The sequence below is a fragment of the Halictus rubicundus genome, chromosome 15 (genome assembly GCF_050948215.1).
Source record: "Halictus rubicundus isolate RS-2024b chromosome 15, iyHalRubi1_principal, whole genome shotgun sequence".
NCBI lineage: Eukaryota > Metazoa > Arthropoda > Insecta > Hymenoptera > Halictidae > Halictus > Halictus rubicundus.
The window spans coordinates 1,811,002-1,831,461 of record NC_135163.1 but is presented as its reverse complement, the minus strand read 5'-3'; the positions used below and the strand labels follow the sequence as shown (position 1 = coordinate 1,831,461).

At 49.2% G+C, this 20,460-nt stretch overlaps 1 protein-coding gene across 1 annotated transcript; it reads left to right on the top strand.

Annotated features, from left to right (window-relative positions):
• Window positions 1-344: 344 nt before the first annotated feature.
• Form3 (FH2 domain-containing protein formin 3) lies at window positions 345-20,409 on the top strand. Its single transcript, XM_076801011.1, has 25 exons — window positions 345-478; window positions 4,518-4,618; window positions 5,793-5,908; window positions 7,101-7,260; window positions 7,350-7,383; window positions 10,784-10,925; window positions 11,005-11,184; window positions 11,976-12,419; window positions 12,864-13,058; window positions 13,207-13,268; window positions 13,331-13,519; window positions 13,958-14,129; window positions 14,203-14,310; window positions 14,381-14,451; window positions 14,591-14,970; window positions 15,104-15,222; window positions 15,283-15,427; window positions 16,222-16,356; window positions 16,418-16,571; window positions 16,664-16,794; window positions 16,860-16,985; window positions 17,053-17,210; window positions 17,286-17,676; window positions 17,933-19,494; window positions 19,753-20,409. Exons 2-25 carry the CDS (start codon window positions 4,552-4,554, stop codon window positions 20,011-20,013), a joined length of 5,502 nt encoding a protein of 1,833 aa, XP_076657126.1. The 5' UTR covers window positions 345-478; window positions 4,518-4,551; the 3' UTR covers window positions 20,014-20,409.
• The last annotated feature ends 51 nt before the right edge of the window (window positions 20,410-20,460 follow it).

The following is a 20,460-nucleotide window of genomic DNA, read 5'->3' as shown; positions in this document are numbered from 1 at the left end:
TAGATTTCGCTGCGACGTCTTGCAGATTATTGTAATCTTCTATTAGAATTTCTGGAAAAAAGACGCAAGGACCGGGAACGACTTTTATCGAGGAAAGACCGGTCGAAAGGGGACTCGGTGGAAAGAAGCGACAGAGAAAGAGTGAAAATCGGCGTAAAGCGAAAGAGAGAGGGAGAGGGAGACTTGGACGGAGAAAGAGAGAAGGGTTCTCTCCTTTCGCGGGGGATCGACGAGGAAGGAGTGAGACTGTGATTTAGCGGAGGGGGATTACGCATGCGCCGTAAATCATTTCGTAGCATCGGAGCGGTGTGTCGCGCGCTCCTGAAACGCAGTTTCCGCGAATCGGCGATCGACGAAAAAAGTGTGTGTGCGCGCCGCGTCGCGACGTCGCGTGCTACCTGCGTTCAGGATGCCAATCGAGCAAAGGATCCTCCGTTCGTCGCGTCGGTCAACCTGTTGATCGGGCTAGTAATCAAAGGTGAGAGAACGCATCTCCAGGATCGATCGATATAGTCCATCGATTTTCATTTTCATTGGATTCCGAGTCGCGTGTCCTGCCGCTCATCGTTCGCATCTGCATCCGCACTCGCACTCGCACTCGCATTCGCATTCGTTTCCCTTATACGTACGCGGGCGCGCGTTACTTTGTCCGCGATTCCGTTGACGAAAGCTAGCTCGCAGAGAGGGTCACTTTGAATTTCAAACGAAGTTACGCGGCCCCCCTACTCGTTCGAGCGTGTACCGCGCGCGTTATTTTCCATTTCGAATCGCGGAGCGTTTTCGCAACGCGTCCAACGATGAATCCTAATCGCGCGCGCGCGCGCGCTCGTACACGTATAATTAAACATTACCAATCGTACCGGTGAGCTTTCCTATCTAGCGCTCGCGCGTGGATCGGTTTTATTTTTTTCTCGATATCGCATCAACGATTCGCGCGCGCGCGCTCGTACACCTTTGTTTCGAGGTCGCAAACGTCCGAGGAAAGTTTATAGTCGTAGAGCAACTAAGTACTCGCCGCATCGCGATCGCAAACATGCGGCGTTCGAATCGAGCTTCGGAGCTCGCGTTACATAATTCGAAATTTAACGGCCGGTATTTTCATTTCGAAACACTTTCGTTTTCGCTCGGCTTCGACCTTTATTCCGAGAGAAAGAGAAAGAGAGAAGAGACGAGAGGAGAGAAACGGGAATTACAAGCCGCGCGAATATGCACACGGCTGGAGACGTCGACGAGCCTCATAGATGCAAAAGTAAAAGTAAAGGGGGGACGATCCTGACCACCGTGTCTCGCGACCAGTCGGGGCCATGACCACGTTGCGACAAGGTAACCACAGTTGCCTTCTATCGTCGTAGAACGATTCGAAATCCCCGGCTCGAACGATCAACGATCCATGCGCGCAGGTGTGTCCGCCGCCGCGTCGTTGAGACGCGACGACGACGGGCGACGGGTCCTTCCTCGATCGTGTTTCGCTTTCCAAATATCGGCGAACGATTCTGCAGACGGTCGAGATCGCTGGTCGAAATGTCCTGGGTAGAATCGCGTTTCACACGGCGCGGCGCGACGCGTCATACGGAGAGATAGAAAACATCCGGATGTCCCTGATCACGGCTATACATGGACATTTAGAAACGGGCCCCGTCCACGCACGGTTTTTCTCGAAACGGGCCGACAATCGCGAAACGATGCGATACCGAAATGGCAGCGGGTCTCGCGCACGTGCGCTTCTAACGATCGCACGGCGACCAACCAAGTCCGGGATCTCAGCTGCGGTTCGCAGCTGCGCGATATCCGTTTTCCCGGAGCGTTTTTGTCGAAAACTCGGTCCCCGGAATTGCCCTCGACTTTGATCGCCGACTGATTTCCGAATCCTCTCGCGTGTTCCTCTCCGTCTTCTGGATCCTCCCGTCTCGTTTGTTCCGCGTCGCTTTTTCTGGGTTTTCGAACGTAGCGAGAGAGAAGCGACATTAGGCGACAGCCGAAACTTCTTTTGTCAGAAGTGAAAGACGTGGGAAGAGAGGAGAGCAGATAGTCAGCGAGAACACGCGCGCGCGTGCGTTCGCGAGATCGAAACAGAACGAGTACACGAGAGACAGAGAAGAAAGGCGAGGTCAACAAGGTACCCGATATGGTATCCCGTGTCCGCCGTGAGCGTTATTTCATATAGTATACGTGTGCCTAAATGCACACCTATACGATATACATACTCGGGCGAATTCGTGCGTACGTCCACAATGGCTTGCTCTCCGGTTGCCTACTATTAGCAAGTCGTCGCGATACGACAAACCATCGAATCGCGATCGAAAGCGCGCGCGCGCGCGCGTGCAAGTCGTTCCACTGTGTCTCCGTTCGAACTTGGGCGCGATCAGGCTCGATCACGCTCGATCGCGAACGCCACCGAAATTTTCATCCCGGCGCCAAAACCTTTTCCTTCTCCTCCTGTCTAGTCTGTCGCGACTTTCGCGTCGGCTAACGTAATCTTTTCCGCCTAGACGTCGGCCCACGCTAGAACCGACGACGATCGATCTCGATCTCGTTTCGTTTCGTTCGATTTCTCGGCGGACCGGACGGCCGAGAAGGTAGGCGCGCGATTTCGTTGTCGAAAAACATTCCCGTGGTCGCGACCTTTCCGGATCGCGGCGGCAAAAGTCCGCGAGAGGCCCGGCCAATACAAAAAACCAGATCGTTTCGTTTATTTTTTCCTCGTTTCGATCGCGGCCTTCCTAAGATGGCCAGCGACCGTAATTGTAGACACGCGAGTGCGAACTTCGAGGTCGTCGGCAGGAACGACGATTGCAGGAAGCTCCGATGGCTTAGTACGGCTGCAGCAAGGCGTACTAGCATGAATCATTTCGTCCAGCTTTTATTGGCCGGTGCGCGCTCGGAATTATACATCGCGAATCTTCCTGCCCGATGCCGATTCCGATTCCGATTCCGACTTCGACATTCGAATTGAAATCACGATCGAATCCCTCGGTCGTTCCGTTACCATCTACGGGACGTTCGATGCTTCGATCATCCGATCAGCATTTCCGGAAACTCGGAAGATCAGAGCAGCCGGGATTTCGATCGACGGGAGTCGCCGCGAATCGGATCATTCCGAACGTGGGCCCTTCGGTCTGTTCGCGATTTATCGCGGGTCAGCTTGCATCGTGGTCCTTAATATTCGAGAATCTATTTTTAAACGTGACTAGAGGTATGTGCATGCGTACAGTGACGCAATCCTATGGTCTTTCCCCCTCTTTCTCGTTCTTCCTCTCCCGCCCTTTCACTCTTACTATCTCGCGCTTTTTCTCATTTCCAGCTTCCTCTTTCTCTCGCCGACCGCCTCATCGTCGTTCCTTTCTTCCTTTCCTCCTTTCTTCTTTCCTCGGGCCTCTTTCCCATGTTTGTACCGCACTCTCGATCTCGATCCCGATCCCGATCCCAATCTCCATCTCGATCTCGGCAGGTGTTCGTCACGCGAAGTACGCTATTTTTCTTTCGACACGAAAACCGTTCGAACGCGCCGCGACTCGCACGTGGACCGCTACGCGGCTGTGAAAAATTCGCCCACCGGAAACGGAGTGTATCGAAGAGATACGGAAAACTGAGTCCACAGAAATTAGCTTTGCTATTTAGTAAAGCGGATACCCGCGCAATCATTTCAAACGCGAGCTTATGGTTCGATCACTCTTGGCGCTAGTGATAATTTCATTAAAAATGTCAATACCAATCGGTGATATTTGAAATCTGTTTCTGCAGATCTATTCCTTACAAAAAATTGCACAACTTTGCCGGTGAAACTATTCCTATAGCTATAACAGTTTTTTAGACATTTTAAAAAATATTTTATAACAAGACATTTTATAAAATATGCCTTTCAAAAGTATTTTTTAAAATATTTATTTCGACCTGATTTGCAACGTTTTGCAGGCACAGACTGTGATTAAACGAAAGTAAAATGTCTATACTTTTTTTTATTAAATGATTTATTAACTTGTTATTTTAATATTAAAATATTTCTATCGATTTGGAGGATCGAACAAGTGCCAGTTCAATGTCCACCGTTCAGTCGAAGTTTTCCTAATCTGTAAGCGTTAATAATTAAGGTTCATCGTTTATTAAGATTGAACGGTTATTATAGATCAGACACAGTTAGTTTTCGTTGATTCGAAAATGAATTTCCTCGAGCTAATTGTGGCGATCGAACCACTGTGCGGACGGTTCGGTTCCATTGGTGCAGTTGGCATCGTTTCTCCAAGTTCATGAATTCCCTTCGCGTTTATTTTTGTTCACCGAAGGCGACAAAAGTGAAAAAGGCCGTGTCCATTACGGAACGACGAACGATGCGTCATTTTGTTTCGAGCGGCAGGTTTACTTGCCTCGATTCGCCTCGACCCGCCTCGACTCGCCTCGCCTCGCCTCGCCTCGCCTCGCGCACGGAATACAGAACCGGCGAGAACAATCGGCGCGGCGCGCGACGTTTCTGCATCTTTCGGGAGGAAATTCACTCGTTCAATCGGTTCGTCCTGTTTCAGGCTGGTGGCACGGATTTCCACAAATGCGGTCAACATGGACTCCAATGTTGGTCTCGACTATATCGTGGACAATCCCGATTACTGCGTCAAACTCGCTTCGGGTAAGTCCGAGACGAACAGCGCACCTCGAGCAATAAAGGAGAGGGTACAAACATCGGATACCCTAATCTAGAAATTCTCAGAATAGATATAAGGTCAAACCTGTTTTTGTGCGGTCCTTTTCTATGCGATTTTTTTTTTGTGCGACTTTGTTTTGCGGTATATGCATGCCAACGGTGTTGGCATTATAACACCCTTGTAATGTTCTCATCACAAGAAGATGCGCGTTTTGGACTACGACGGCTAGTATTGAATTATGTGCATTTTGAAAATTTCTCCATGTTTAAAATGAGAAATTATATATATTTTTAATGTTTCCATGTGTAATTTAATTATTTATTTTGTTTGGAAAGCACTTTCTCGCCATTTCGTAAATCTTTGACATATCTCCTAAGTGAAACCTTGTTTATGCGGTCCCTCTCCAGCGCATAAAACAAATTTCTTTAATATGTTGTAAAAAATTATTTGTTGTAGCTATTTATGAAGTTACTGAATATTTTTTTTTGTGCGGTTTCTTTTATGCGGTCCCTATCTATCGCACAAAAACAGGTGTGACTGTAAATGGAAAATCAAACGTAGGAATTTAAGAAATTCCCTATGTGCTGTAGAAATATAAATATTATGAATCTTGCAGAGCTTTGGATTTCTTCCTTTTTCTGAATAAAAGCAAATCCGGCCTAGTAAAAAACTGAATTAAAGCATTGATAACCTCGTAGGGGTGAGGGACCCAATTACTCTGCCTATCTTATTTTATTCTTTAAAAATAAGTGTAATTAATACAGGCACAGTAATTGACACTCGTACAGTAAACGGGTCCCTTACCCTACAAGCTTAACCCCTTGCACTACTATTTATTTTGTGATTATAATGATCAGAAATTCTTCATCGTTCAGAATTTCATAGAAAAAAAAGATAGTTTATATTTATTGTATGCCTATGTTTTCTCCGAAGGATATATATATCAACTACGACAAAATAGAATTTTATTTCGGTTTAAAGGAAATTAATAACATAGATATTTATTAGACTCTGTTCAGAATCTTCGTCACGAGTCTGACTCGAGATTGTAGGGCAAGGGGTTAACAAATCCTTGAAAATAATAAGAAAACTACAACTCTCTCCTTTACTTGTTCCGCGAGTCGTACAACCGATCGTTGCGTTCAATTCCAATTTCAGCTTTGGACACCGCCTGTCCCTCGGTGAAGAAACAAGTGGTGGATCTGCTTTCGGCGCTTTGCGTGTACAGTCAAGATGGAAGGCAGAGGGTTATCGACACTCTTCACGCGTACCAGGTGCCGAGCACGTTCAAAACTTGCCATACTCTCGAGGCCTTCCTTCGGCAAACACCGGGACGGTTCTCGCTCTTCGAAATGTACAATGTACATACGCGCGCGCGTGTCTTCTACCGCTGTTTTGCCCGAAGAATCGACGAAAAGTCAATTTAAAAACTTTTGCGGGAGACGTACAATTTTTCCGAGATCGATGAACGTACGAGGAACCATGAATTAATATCTTTTTGTCTCGTGGAGCAGCAGAGTTCGTCGGAAGTTAACAAATCCTCCGGTTTCTGAAACGTCATTTTCATAGTAGCGATTTTTAAATGTTTCAAATGGTGATCGGTATTGAAACAGTTCTTTTTCGACCAAAAATGAAGGTCGCCTTGATGTTTTAACCCTTAGCACTGGAATGGCGACTGTAAGGCGCTACTAAAAATTGCTGTATCATTATTCAAAATATTTTTCGCATTATTAAATTTGTTTGTATTTAAAAAATTACTAAACATTTCAGTACTCTACGAGTAAATTGCACCATTTTCGCATGTATAGCATGAAAAAATATATATAGAAGGGAAATATTCTAGGTCAGAAGAAATGTTTCGTTTTGGAGTTAAAATGGCTTCAAGTGCAAAGGGTTAATACTAAACCTACCACGGTCGAAATGACCGGTTTTCTATTTCACAGTTACTGAAATTATAAAAACGTTTTCATGTGAAATGACTTCTTCATTTAACCACATACTATAATGAAAATCGTACAAAGTTTAAGTAAAGTCAATCTTCTCCCTTCTATAAGACGTTTCACTTTTACATGTTTTGTGCTTGGTAGGTTTAGTGTTGAACGTTAAAATGTATTTCTTATCTCGTAATGTGGTGGCTGACGTTAAGACGTATGATGTATAATATTCTGACCTTGAGCCTACGAACAACGTTCTGTAATGGTTTTTGCCGGGTTTTCGGGAGGAATGTCCTACCGCGCGCTGGGTAATTCGCCGCGTAGATACGCAGCTGCGACGAATCTCTGTGCTTATCGTATGTTGATGTTGAAGTTAAAGTCGCGAAGGTAATCTGCGGTGCTCGCGATACAGAAATTTGCGTAGATCGGCGACGAGCGTGCGCGCGCGTGCGAGAACGGGAGAACCGTCTCGAGGAGGCTTCGACGAGGACGATGTTCCTTCGAAACGATCGAACTTGAGGAAACGTTGCAGGAACGTAAAGGGGAACGGTACAGGTTGCGGATCGTGGTCGACGAGCTGCGGAAAGCCACCGCGGAGGATTATCGGACAGGGCTGCTGGCCTTCGTCAACTGTTTGGTGATCTCCACGCCGGTGCTCAAGGATCGCATACGAATCCGCAACGAGTTCATCGGTTGGTAGAGCAAGAGCAAGAGCAAAAGCTTCAAGAGAGAGTGAGAAAACCCGATCGAAGAAACTGACCACCGGTCTTTTCCGTTTCAGGCCTGAAGCTTCTTCCGGTCCTGAACGAGCTGCGGTGAGTACTCTTCGACGACCTGGATTCGCGGTATTAACTGATTAACACCTTAACATTGTTGAATAATAAATAATAATGAACGTTACGAAAGGGCGCCTTATTGTACCCACACCTTCTCATTTGCACCTAATGCAACGTTAATGTCGCGCATGCATCGAGCGCCGTACGCATCAAGCCAGAACCATTAAGCAATTGTATATCAAGGATTGGTTGACTAACGAGCGAAGCATTCATCCAGCCTATGCAGCGCGCAGCGAATTGCATGCACTAATCCAAATACACTGGTGGACAGAATTATAAGACGCCCCTATTTAATTATACCGTTACCGGGATCTGTATGTATACGCATACAGATTTAAGCGAAAAGAAAAATTACCGCTTCCGCCACGATCTAAACAAACAAAAACAGTCCAAATACAACTCTATACACTAGTCTCTTAACTCTTTCGGGCTAGGTGGGTTAAAAACTATCCCACCTTTTGCTTAGCTTCTTCTGCATAGTGGGATATATTTTAACCCACCTCGAAAAGTTGAAGTTACTCATAGTCATACAGTTTAATATTTTATTTAAAGTTTTTCATTTAGTTGGCAATGCTATGCACCAATGGTAAATACGTAAATAAGTGGAAAAAAAATGTATGCAAATCAAAACGCATCAGCAAGTTGTGTGTGCTGCTGTGATAAAGGTTCGCTCATTGTGCGACGCAGTGAATTCGCAAAATTCTGTGCAGCTAAGGTTTTTACTTTCTTTAAAAGCGTGTGCCTCAAAGAGTTAAGTGCCAAATATCATTCCCAGAGATTCTTACAAAATCAGAGTAATTTAACCCTTTGCACTCGAGTGGTATCTGTGAAGCGCCACTAGAAATTGAAAAAAATATTACAAAATATTGGTTACATTACAAAATTCGTATTTAATAGATTGCTAAACATTCAAATATTATATGTGGAAATCGGATCAGTTTTGTATGAATAAAATGGAAATATTCTAAGACGGAAGAAAAATTTAGTTTTAGAATGAAAATAGGGTTAATTAATACAAGCGAAACTAGAAATCTTAAATATATTATAGGGGATGCTGTTTTAACCCTTTTGAATTCTAAAGATTTTAATAAAATTCGGTTTATCTGGATATGTCACACTAAAAGTGAATGTCTAAACCTAGTCAAAAATCACTGTCATATGTGACTGACATGGCAGTTAAAGATGTGTTTGGACAAAATTGTAAGCTTTGGTCTGTTAAAATAAAACATTTTACTTTATGTACGACAAATTCCTTTTCTCAGTAATTTTCGTGGTGTCTTATAATCTTGCCCATCAGTGTACAATCATTGGTTGTAGCGCGCGATCATTCTTTTCCCCCGCGTACCGTCGCTAATGAGTCTCGATAGTCAGTACAGTCTGCAGTCGATAGCCCGTAGCGTCGGTGTACGCATCACGGTGCTGCGCGTGTTACGTTTTTTCTGTTCGCATTGTTGTGTAAACAATGGCCCGTCGAGCGAACGAACTGCAGAGGAAAAGACCGGCCGCCGCGTCGCGCTCGCGACAATTATTTGTGGCGAATCACGATGCGTCGGCTTCGCGTTCGTATCCTTTTCTTTGGTCTCCGTTTAAATCACTCTCTACACCACAGTCTACAGGAATAGTACGATCTGTCATTCCTCCGCGGGATGACGGCCGTGCAAACTATTCTCGATCGAACAAAACTATTCGAACGAGCCGCTTCAACCCCTCGCGCGCCACCATTTTCTTTGCATCCACGACCGATCAGAGCTTCTTCGTCGTTTAGAATTTCCCCGAGGAAACGGAGAATTCCCTGTTGTTTGTATCTCTATATTTTCGCTAACACGTTCGATGCCATCTTACGCTATAATCTAATTTCTGTAGTAATAAACAGATGTTCAATATCATTAGGAAACAATGCCGGTCACCGTGCCAACGATTAAATAGAATTTGACCACAATAGCGCGTCTCATTCCGAAATCTTTGTCGACGCTGCAAGGCGGCAGAAAGTATAGCAATTCACGAGATCGCCCCGCGCGGAATGGAATCTCGCGTCGGCTGCGTTTTTCTCTTTCTCCGAGTTTCCGCGAAAGGGTCGCGAAGAACAGAGAAACGAGGAGCGGCGGGTGTCCTGCGAGAACGCTCGCGTGAAACGGCGTAGAGCGAGGACAGGGAAAAAGAAAACGCGAAGAAACATCCGGCTCGAAGGCTCGAAGGCTCGAAGGGAGCGAAGAGAGCCCGAATTAACTCTTCGCGCGCAGTGCACCTGCAGCTGCGGCTCGCTGGAGATGCTACCGCGATCTTCTTCCGACGACCAGTCAGTCTCTGTTTTCCCGTGCGGTTACAGTTTTTCGCGTGGTCTACGCCAACGTCGTCGTCGTCAACGTCAACGACGCACCCAGCCATCCGATCGGCTCCCGATCGGCCTCGACGGTCTCGGCTCGGACGATTTCGTCTCGCCGGGTAAGACGCAATCGTACGCGGAGCGAGCTCGTCGAAACGATTTTCGATCTCGCGTTCGTTTCTCGACTTTCGCTGCACACCGCGCCGGGCCGAAAGATCGACGAGCCGCAACGAAGACGTCGACTATTTTCGGGCGTGCATCGCGGAGACGGGACTCGGCTTCCCGTGTTTCCCCAAACTCCACGTCCGCGCTCCGACGGAATTCTTCCCGATATTCGAGCGAACGTACGCTGAAGAGGAGTTTCGCTTAGCGGAACGTTGAAACGGTGGTGACCGGTGGAATTACTTAGGAAAATTGATACCGCTGAATATCAATTCATCTATGCAGAAATTAACCGGATCACAGTTGCGAGCTGAAAGCTTCGGGAACCTAACGATCGTCACGATTAACTCGCTTCTGCGATTGAAACGGGCGGAACTTGTGCGAAACGCATGAAATTCGCGTGGCAGTGAACGCGTTAACGAGACATCATCCGTCCTTGCTCTTCTCGTTCGCACGCGATGCGCGCGTGCCGATACATTAGATTATGAGGGGCACGTATTTACACTCTGGCCGTGTAAGAATAACCGGATAACGGATCGCGCGTTCCAAACGGAAGCGACACCGATTCATGATTCACCGTTGATGCTCCGCTCTGTCAGGTCGCGCGGATGTAACGCGAAAGCGCGGACAACGAGCCGTTTAGAAGCTAGCAGGAAATCGAAATGTTCGTTCGTGAAGAATAGGCAGAGAAAACGAGGGTAAGAAAGAGTGAGAGAGAGAGAGAGAGAGGGGGGGAAAGCGAGCGCGTGTAAGAGAGAAAACGAAAGCCGAGGCGGAGAAATTGAAATGCTAGAAAAGACACGTGCGTCGAGCGGTAGACGAAAATAGAGCGAACAACTGAGAAACCCGTAAAATGTACCCGGATCGGGAAGGTGACGAGGATTGTTCTTGCAGGAAGAGCCACGCTCCGGATCTGAGGGTTCAGCTCGACGTGTTCGACGACCAACGAGAGGCCGACGAGGAGTTGTCGAACCACGGACCACCGGGGATCGACCTTTCCTCTCACGTGGACGTGTTCTACGCGATCCTCGGACAAGTAAGAGTGCGCGGAGCGCCGCCAAACCGATGCGTCTAAATCCGTGGAAAGGTAAATCCGAGGCTCGTCTGCTCCGCAGATCGCGGACACCCCGCAAGAGATCCCATTCCTGAGCGTGCTTCAACATCTGCTGCGGCTGGACCCCAAAGACCCTGCCAGCGACTTAGCATGGGACACGGCGGAGACGTTGGTGCATAGAGCGACGCTTTTAGAAAACCGAGAAGACGCCACCAAGTTGCTGCGATCGCCCAGTCTCCAGGTAATTTTAACAAGCTTCGCTCCCTCTCCGTTTCCTCTGCTCCTTTCCTCTTCCACCAACTAGATTTCCTTTCGGTATCTACGCGATGGAAACAGAGAGTGGGCCGTGGATGCGGAGCTGTTGACAGGGATTCGAGAGAAATTGGCTATTGCGATTCGGGCTGGGCGCAATTATCCGTGCAATAAAGACCGTCGCCCACTTAACAACACCGTGCACGAACGACACCTCGCCAACGTCGTATTCGCTCCTATCAAAACGAGGAAAAAGGAATAAAGTGGAGTATCGATGATGTTACACATTTCAACGACACAGAATAGCGTATCTGCACGCGTTGACGTTGGTCCGTATGCGGTGCTGTTAATCGGGAACGACATCGGTACACCAAATTGTCTGTAACGAATATTCGAAAATTTATTACACGCGGTCAAATTGTTAAATACGATACGCTTTCATACCTTATAGTTACGAAAAATATCAAACAGTCTAGATCGCCAACAGAATTCGGTAACACACCTAACATTCTACAACGTTAAACATTAGACTTTACGCAGAATGAAAATAAGAGAGGCCAAACAGACATTTCTGTCCTATCTGAATCATTTTAACAAGTCCAGACTAATACATTAAAGCTTTCACATTCCTTTAATCTGTCCGCCACTTTAAATCACACCTACTCGTTTTAGTGATAAATGCGTAAAGTCCTCGAGGGGTTAAGCGGGCGACAGCCGTAATTTGTAGGACTAATGCGAGCTCCAACGATGTGGTGGACTTACAGGCCGTTTCTTTTACAGACGAATCTGTGCTGTCATTGTAGAGGCAACGAACAGTCTTGCGGAACGTCTCGGAAGGCGTCGCTGCCCGCGAGCAATTCGACGAGCAATCCAGCGACGGTGACGGTGACGAACACGTCGTCTTCCTCGCCTTTGCCACCTCTGCCGCCGCTGCCGCCCCCGCCACCGCCTCTCGATCCATCGGTGGCACCGAACTCGTCGAGCCAAGGCCGGTTTTTCACGCCGCCTCCGCCTCCGCCGTTTCTTACCGCCAACGCGACGCAAGCCGATGTATCGATGGAACCGCCGCCGCCTCTGCCGCCGCCGTTGCACGTGTCCCCGGTCGCACGGGCGCCTACCCCCGAGCCGCCGAATAATCACGCGAGGCTGCTGCCGCAACAGGAAATACCCACCCCCAAGGCGAAAATGAAAACCATCAATTGGAACAAGATACCCAATCATAAAGTACCTACTGCTACCGTTGCCCCTGCTTGCTCTCCTACGCCTTCTCTGCGTCCGCGCCGCCCGTGCGTGGGCCCTGCGATTCTCCGTCCACCTTTAAAAATTCAATTTTCTCGTAATACGCGCGCTGTTGCGTAAACCGAGCTTCACCACTCGATTCGAGGGATCCAAATGCTAGACCTTTTTTTTTTTCCGTGGGAAAATGCTTTACGCATTCCCCGACTCCCTGGGGGGAGTCGGGGTTATGTGGGACTACCCTTGGGGGGAATCCCCAAGGGGTACCCACTAAAAACCCACGCCCACCTAAGCTACACGGGAGGTGCCTGGATCACGCGAGTACTCAACAGGACAATCCAAATGCTAGACCTTGCGATCACGCCAACGCCGTCCCTAGATATTCGATAGATCCTACGATTCTCGTTGTTAACGATACTTTCTCGCGCGCAGGTAATCGGCAAGCGAAACATTTGGTCGCTGGTCGCGGACGAACACCAAAACTCCCCCATGGCGGACATAGACTGGGCAGAGATGGAGGGCCTCTTCTGCCAACAAGTGCCGCCGATGCTTCCGGCCGCATCCTCTTGCTCCGCTGCCTACGGAGCCAACTCCGACGTCGAGAGGCGACGACGAGAACCGACCGAGGTGCGTATCGGCAAAATTGTACCTCTGGCAGTAAGGAACGAAACGCAAACATAATGTTACATTCGTCTATTTTCATCGAAACCGCAGACTTTACTGTCAACCCGGCTCATTTAACCTTTCGCTAATGAATAATCGCCGATTATTTCAGATCGCTCTGCTGGACGGCAAGAGGAGCTTGAACGTCAACATATTTCTGAAGCAATTTCGAAGGTAAGAATGACGAGAGCGTGACCGTGTTTCAACGTATTGTCACCGTGTGCGTTGACTCGCAGTTCGAACGAAGACATTATCCAGCTGATCAGGGAGGGTGGTCACGACGAGATCGGGGCAGAGAAGCTGCGCGGCCTTCTCAAGATCCTGCCCGAGGTGGACGAGCTGGAGATGCTGAAGAGCTTCGACGGCGACAAGTCGAAGCTCGGCAACGCCGAGAAATTCTTTCTGCAACTCGTCCAAGTGCCAAAGTAAGCTGCTACGCGCAATCGTAATGGCATAGTGGAAAGAGTGAAAGATAAATTTTATTAGGTCAGTGCAAAAGTTCGCGCCTGATTCGCCGTCGTATTTTAATATTAATATTAATATTGCACTTTAACACGTTCGTTTAACACTTGACTTGTCGTTCAGGCCATTTGATGTTTGAGCATTAAATAAATATGTCTGCGTGTACCATCGGTGGTACACGTGGCCTGAAGATCAAGTTTAACGGGTACCACCGATGGTACACGTGGCACGGAACGTATTAACATTACAATACAAGGAGGGATTAAACTTTTGCACCGACCTAATACATTGAGCTTTCAGTGCGCTCTTCTATGGTATTGATCATTCTGAATTGTACTCTTTTTACTCGAAGGAATCGTTCTCGATACGACTAATTTTCCGTCCCTTTTGCTCTCCCAAAGCTACAAGCTGCGCATAGAGTGCATGCTCTTGAAAGAAGAGTTCGCCGCCAACATGGGCTACCTGGAGCCGAGCATCAATTCGATGATCCTCGCCGGTGAGGACCTCATGACGAACAAGCCGCTCCAAGAGGTGCTGTACATGGTTCTCGTCGCTGGAAACTTCCTCAATTCGGTGAGATTCGAATGCTGTGACGCCGCTCTTGATAGGATATTGATCGCGATCGTTAAAAATCATTGTACCGTAGGGCGGCTACGCTGGAAACGCAGCCGGAGTTAAGCTCTCGTCTCTGCAAAAGCTGACCGAGATCCGAGCGAACAAGCCTGGGATGAATCTGATTCACTACGTTGCTCTGGTAAAGTAGACTTTCTGTTCCTTTATCCCGGAGCCGCATATTAATCTTTCCGAAATGTTGCGCGCCGCAGCAAGCCGAGAGGAAACGGAAGGACTTGCTGGACTTCGCGAAGAGCATGAACACGCTCGAAGCCGCCACCAAGTGAGTGCATTCAAGTTTGAACATTCGTTCAAACGAGTCTCTTCGATATCTCAGAGAAAGAAGGCCCGACTTGCTTTCCTTTCCTAATCACCGGCACAATTATCGACGATCATTTGCCCGTTGTGTTTCCGGGGACAAGGACCACCACGGAGCAGCTGAGCAACGAGTTCAACGCACTCGACACCAAGATCAAGAAGATCAAGGCGCAGATCCAGCTCGCCTCCACGGAGGCTGACATACAGGAGCAAATGGCGCAGTTCCTGCAGATGGCGGAGCAGGAGATGAGCCAGTTGAAGCGGGACATGGAGGAGCTCGAGACCGTCCGACGATCGCTCGCAGAGTTCTTCTGCGAGGACGCGAACGCGTTCAAGATCGAGGAGTGCTTCAGGATATTCCACCAGTTTTGCCAGAAGTTCAATCAGGCTGTCGCGGAGAACGAGAGGCGACGGATCCAGGAAGAACAGGTGCTGGCCAGGCGCAAGCAGCGGGAAGAACAGTTGCTGGCCAAGAAGCGATTGCGTACGGGTTCCTCTTTCATTTTATGCGATTCTATCCTATCCTGTTTTACGCGTACTAAATTGTTGCGTTTTATCGCGAAGTCGGGCACGAACGTTTGCTTGGCCTAATAGTATTTGCGTTTCGTCCTTTACAGTCACGAATCAAGCGGAGACGCCAGCCTCCGAGTCGGAGTCGAACACACTCGATTACGATGCCCTCTTCGATCTCCATACCGGTTTGCCTCAGCGAAATTACAATCGTAACGACGCCAAGGTAGGTAAGCGACGCCTTTCATTGGGATTCGTTTTACTCGTTTCGTCTTTCTCGTCGCAGATGAAAAGGTTACAAAACGGAGGAATGACGTCCGACGAGGACGTCTCGATCGCCGGATCCCCGAGCATCCGACGACGGTTAGGCTCCTGTTCCGGTGGGGCCATCGACCAGCAATCTACCAAAGAAGATTCTACCTACTCGCCAGGTTTGACCCGCGATAACTACGTTAACCCATTTGCATCACTAACGTATATATACGCTCAATTTTCCTGGTCACTATCACCGGAGCCGTATGCATACGGTCAACTTTGTTGGTCACTATCATTATTCGTTAGCTAAAAAATAGAAATGAAGAGTGTTGTTGGAGATTAAAGTAGCAATTCTGATTATAGTGAAGGAGAAATTAGGCCACTGAAACGCAGACGAATTATTGAAATAAGATCCAATAGTGATGATGGCCTCCTTTTCATATTTCCTTATGATGAAAATGGGTTAACTCTGAAATTTTCCATCTTGTACAGGGTGTATAAAAGTTATATTTCACGACCATCATAGCGTGATTCTACACCTCCGGATCGGTGGAGATCTGTGAAAAAAATGCACCGCAAAATTCATTTCGACCTCGAAACTTAAGGTCAAGGAATCGAAAAATTTGAGCGATGAGTACTGTACGATGCAATAAAAGAAAATTTTTCGACACTTTGACCTTGATTTCCAAGATCAAGGTGAATTTTGCGTGTAGAATCACGCTATGGTAGTCGTGACATATAATTTTGATACACCCTGTACAATCATTGCTATCTTTTCGTGTCCTCTCGAAAGGGACATCCGAGTTGCTGACTAGATTCACGATGTGCTCTTAGAATTTAAGTTTATGGGACACGTCAAAACGTCGGTATATACTATGAAGAGAGTGGCTAATAATTAAAAGTGAAATAGATAGTTTCAATGCTCCGTAAACCTGGTATCAATAATCTTCTATTTTGCTTTTTTGAACAGACGTGACACCGAACGGTACTCTCCGTCGTCGCAGAAGCCGGATACCCAGCGAGGACGACGACGGTAACCTGATGGACTTTTTGAGGACCTCGGGACAGGACAACGCTCGCGAGAGAAAGTCATGGGGTAGTCTAGGTATAGCTGAACTCGTCGACGAATCGAGAGAACCGATCGCCTAAATGAATTCTGTCGACAGATCGTTCGTGGGCGCGAAGGGCGCGCGGCCAGTCTCGCAGGAGCGACCTGCTGACGGCCGATTTTTCCACCGACAGAGAGAGGCCGAGTTCCCCGTCGCCTCTGGTGGAGAACAAACCCTTCCTACAGGAGGAAGAGGAAACGAAACCCGCAGGGTAACGAAAATCAAATTGATCTTTCGCACTTGTACCTGTTCATCGGGTTGTTGCACACGACATGTCCGATTTATATGCGTGTGTCGAAACAGAAAAGCGTGGCGACAGAAAATCGAGGCGTGGCTGTCGGAGAACGAGAAAGAAGATCGCGCGGGCGAACAACTCCAAAGGAAAGCGCGACAATTGCACCAGGCGGCGAATCGACGGTCCTTCGAAGACTCGGGTAAGTGTCTTCTCGCGCGTTCTCTCTGTGCCCGATAGATAAACGCGCGTTCGTCTGATCCGTAGAAAGCGAAGGCAAGACAAACACCCCCACCGAAGCGAATTCCACGCACGATCCATGCCCTCAGATATACGACTGGCGTCCATCGGTCGAAAAGACGGACGTGATGCGCACGATGGAGGCTATAGAAGGTTCTTTCAACGATTCTTACCGGCAGTTGATAGTTCGTGCCAAATAACGTCCGCGTTTTCGTTCCAGAAGCCGAAACGCATCCGTCGCAAAAGGACAAATCTCCCTGGAGGAAATCCAGCTTGAACGTACAGAATAGCATGGAGGAGACCGACCCGCGATACTCGCGACGATCGAGATCGAAACTCGGAGGCACGGAAAACGCTCTCGCCTCCGGTACCTTGCAGGTTCGCATATCGTCTTCCCGTTGGTGTCGTTGCGATTCGACCGATCCGTTTGTAAAAAAATGCACGTTTTCGCAGTCGATCAAAGAGGAAGACAGAAAGCGTAACCGAACGAACGAGAACGCGAATTTGGACAGTCAGGACGAGTTGACGATCTACTTGCGTCAACCGTACGGCAATACTCAGGCCACTGGCTCGCGGAGATTCACGAAGTACAAGAGGGGCCAGGAAGAGGAGAAGATCAGCGACAAGATAGAGATCGACTCCGATAACATCGAGACACCGCCGGCCACGAGGAAGCTGTTCGGTCCGCCGAAGGAAGTGAAGCCGGTCGAGAAGGAGCCGTGCAAGAGGGAGCGTTGCAACGGGTCCTTCCAGAGTCGGTGCAACGAGTCGATCAGAAACGCGGCCGCCAAGACTGCGAACCACGGCGGCGGCAACAACGCCAGCAGCGGAGACTTTGGCACGGGTGAGTAACACGTTGTCACTCATTCGGAGTGTAACCCTCAGGAATCTTCATCTTGTTTCTCTGATTGCCGAGGTGGACAACGCTTTGAAATGACAGCGAATCCGAGTTTCCTCTTTCACCGATCCGATAAAAATATTTTGCTTATTTGACTGACCTTGGCATAGTCGTAGCATAGCGTAGCATAGTCCACGTATCCTAATTTTTCGTTCCATCGGCGACGAGATCGCGTTTCACGGTTAAACGATCGTCGTTTCAGGTAACTTCGATCGGTACTCGGCGACAAGGAGAACGCGGAGGTACAAAAAGGTGCAGGACTCGCCGGAGAAGGAGTTGAAGCAGGACGCGGGTCAGTCGGAACCGTTCGAGGAGAAACCGGTTCAACGTCCGCACACGTTGCCCTTGTCCGAGCAGCCATCCCCGGACGTAGGGGAGGACGACGGTTCCAGCCACGATCAGGACTCGATGCTGCGGGCCTGGCAGGAGAAACTGAAGCGGCGCGAGGCGTCCTCGTTCGACATCGACGCGGCGCTCGCCGACATCGCCCGTTCCGGCGAGGATCTTCAACGATTGTCCAGGCCGATCGCGTTCACGCGCAGAAGCTCGAGGTTGCCGGTCAGCCAACCGCCGCCGCCGGTTCTGGCGGTGACCAACACCGTGTTGAGCCCCGTGATGCAAGAATCGCGACCTCGGGAGCCCTCGATGACGGTCCTCGCGGAGAGAGCCGTCACCAGTCGAGAACGCCAGAGGAGCATGATCGATCCTAGTCAGGTCAAGGAGGCGATTCGGTTGACCAACAACCCGCCGAGCCAGGTGAACCAAGCTCGGAACAGTAGTACGGTGCAGACGCCTCGAGATCGAAGTCAGCTCTCGGACTCGCGCCGAAGGTCCACTTCCTCCGTGGACGGCACGATGGAGGAGGAAGAGGACAGCAGCGAGGATCGAACGGACTCGATCAACGATTCGAAACTGCCCAGAAGGCCGGCCACCAGTCAAGTCTTCGAGAACACGACCGGTGACAATGCGGGTGGAAAGGGGTCGCAACCGGTGACGAGCAGCCCCGTGTTTCAGGGCAGATACGTGCCCGAGATCAGCGTGACGACCTCCCCCGGACTGCCCTCGAAGACTCGAGATCAAGACATGAACGACGAGGGATTCGAGGAGTCCCAGAGCTTGGTCTCGGAGACTTTGAGCCAAGAAACTTCTTCCGGCAATTATGAGACGGACACGCACGACTCGACCCGCTGTTCCCCGGCGGAATTGCGTTTCTCCGAGAACGACACCGTCCGCGTAGCTCCGAACGGCGGCGGGGAAGACGACCACGCCAAAAAGCCGATCGATCAACCGTTCGGATCGTCGATCAAAGGCTTCGGGAAACGAGGAGGCTCCATGAGGCTCACCGCCGAGAGGTCCAGCTTCCTGCCGAAACGTACCAACAGCGTGAAACGAGACAGCGTGAACGCGAGCGCGGGATCCGTCGCGTCGAGCAATCCGTCGAGAAACGAGGTGGAGAGGTCGGGCTCCAGGAGCAGCCTGCGCAGCTCTAGGAGTTCCTTGAACAGCGCCACTTCGGTCAACACCGTGAGAAACTTGGTACCGAATCATGCTCGCCTGAGGACCTACACGTCCGCGATCCGAGCACTGACGAACGACCTTCGCAAGAGTCCGTCGAGCACACCGCTGCCGCCGAAGAATCTCGAAAAGCGACGAACCAACCCTCGCACCACCGTCACCAGGATACCCGCCAGCAGGAGCAGCAGCAGCGGAAGCAGCGTCGGACCGGCAGCCATTACCGCCAGAACCATTCGAAGATCTCTCGGGGTGAGTCAAGTTTTATCGAGGTTCTTCGCGTTTCAAAACGTCTGTCGTACCCCGTTCACGTTAAGCAACTTTTGCTTCAATAATCGAGCACTACTTCAGAAATCGTTCAACAGCAGTTTCATTCGCGGAACAAGTTGCATTCGGTAATATTATTTCATAACTTCCCAAAATCTTTTTACCCCCATGTCCATGACCAGAATTTTCTACGATATTCGATAATACAGAGCTTCTAAGGTTTCATTCGAATAACGTCTCCAGGCATCGGGCGACGCGCCAAAAGGGAACAAGAGCCGAACGATCGGTTCGACCGGCAGCAGTAACGCCGGGAATGTCGCGAGTCAACGATCGCTGCTTTCCCTGGATCGATCCAACATCGAGAAGCTGCCGGCTGCGAGGAGCAAGTTGATTCATCCTCGGACCACCGCGAAAAGCCACGGTTTCATGAGACCCACGGCCGCGAGCGTGAACAAGGGCTCGAATCCCAACCTTCCCAGAAGCGTGAAGGGTTTGGTGAAATGATCGCGTCCGGCGGGGACGCTCCGTCGATTAATCTGCACGAGATTCCGTTACATTTTCACGTCGACGATCGTCGCTCGATCGCAGCCACGATTTAGGGCAATTTCGTTTATTATCGCGCTCGGCTCGACGTCCTCTCAGTCATCCAAACCGATGGTCGAGCGAGCTCGCGGCTTTCGGAGGATCGCCGCCATCTTCGTCCGGCTATCGATATTAATTCTAATTATTCCTTCCAGTCTCTCGGGACGCATTTACAAGTATGTAATATATGTATAAGTGTACTAACGAAACGACGTGTACGACGTATGTAAGTTTCATGGATGATAGCACGCGAGTTGTAGGCCACGATGATCGTTGGTGAATTAACGAGTTGAATAAACATAATTTAATTTTGTTCGACGCCAGATTCTCTCCTCCGTCGAACGAAGTCTGTGTCGGTTCTTTGGATAT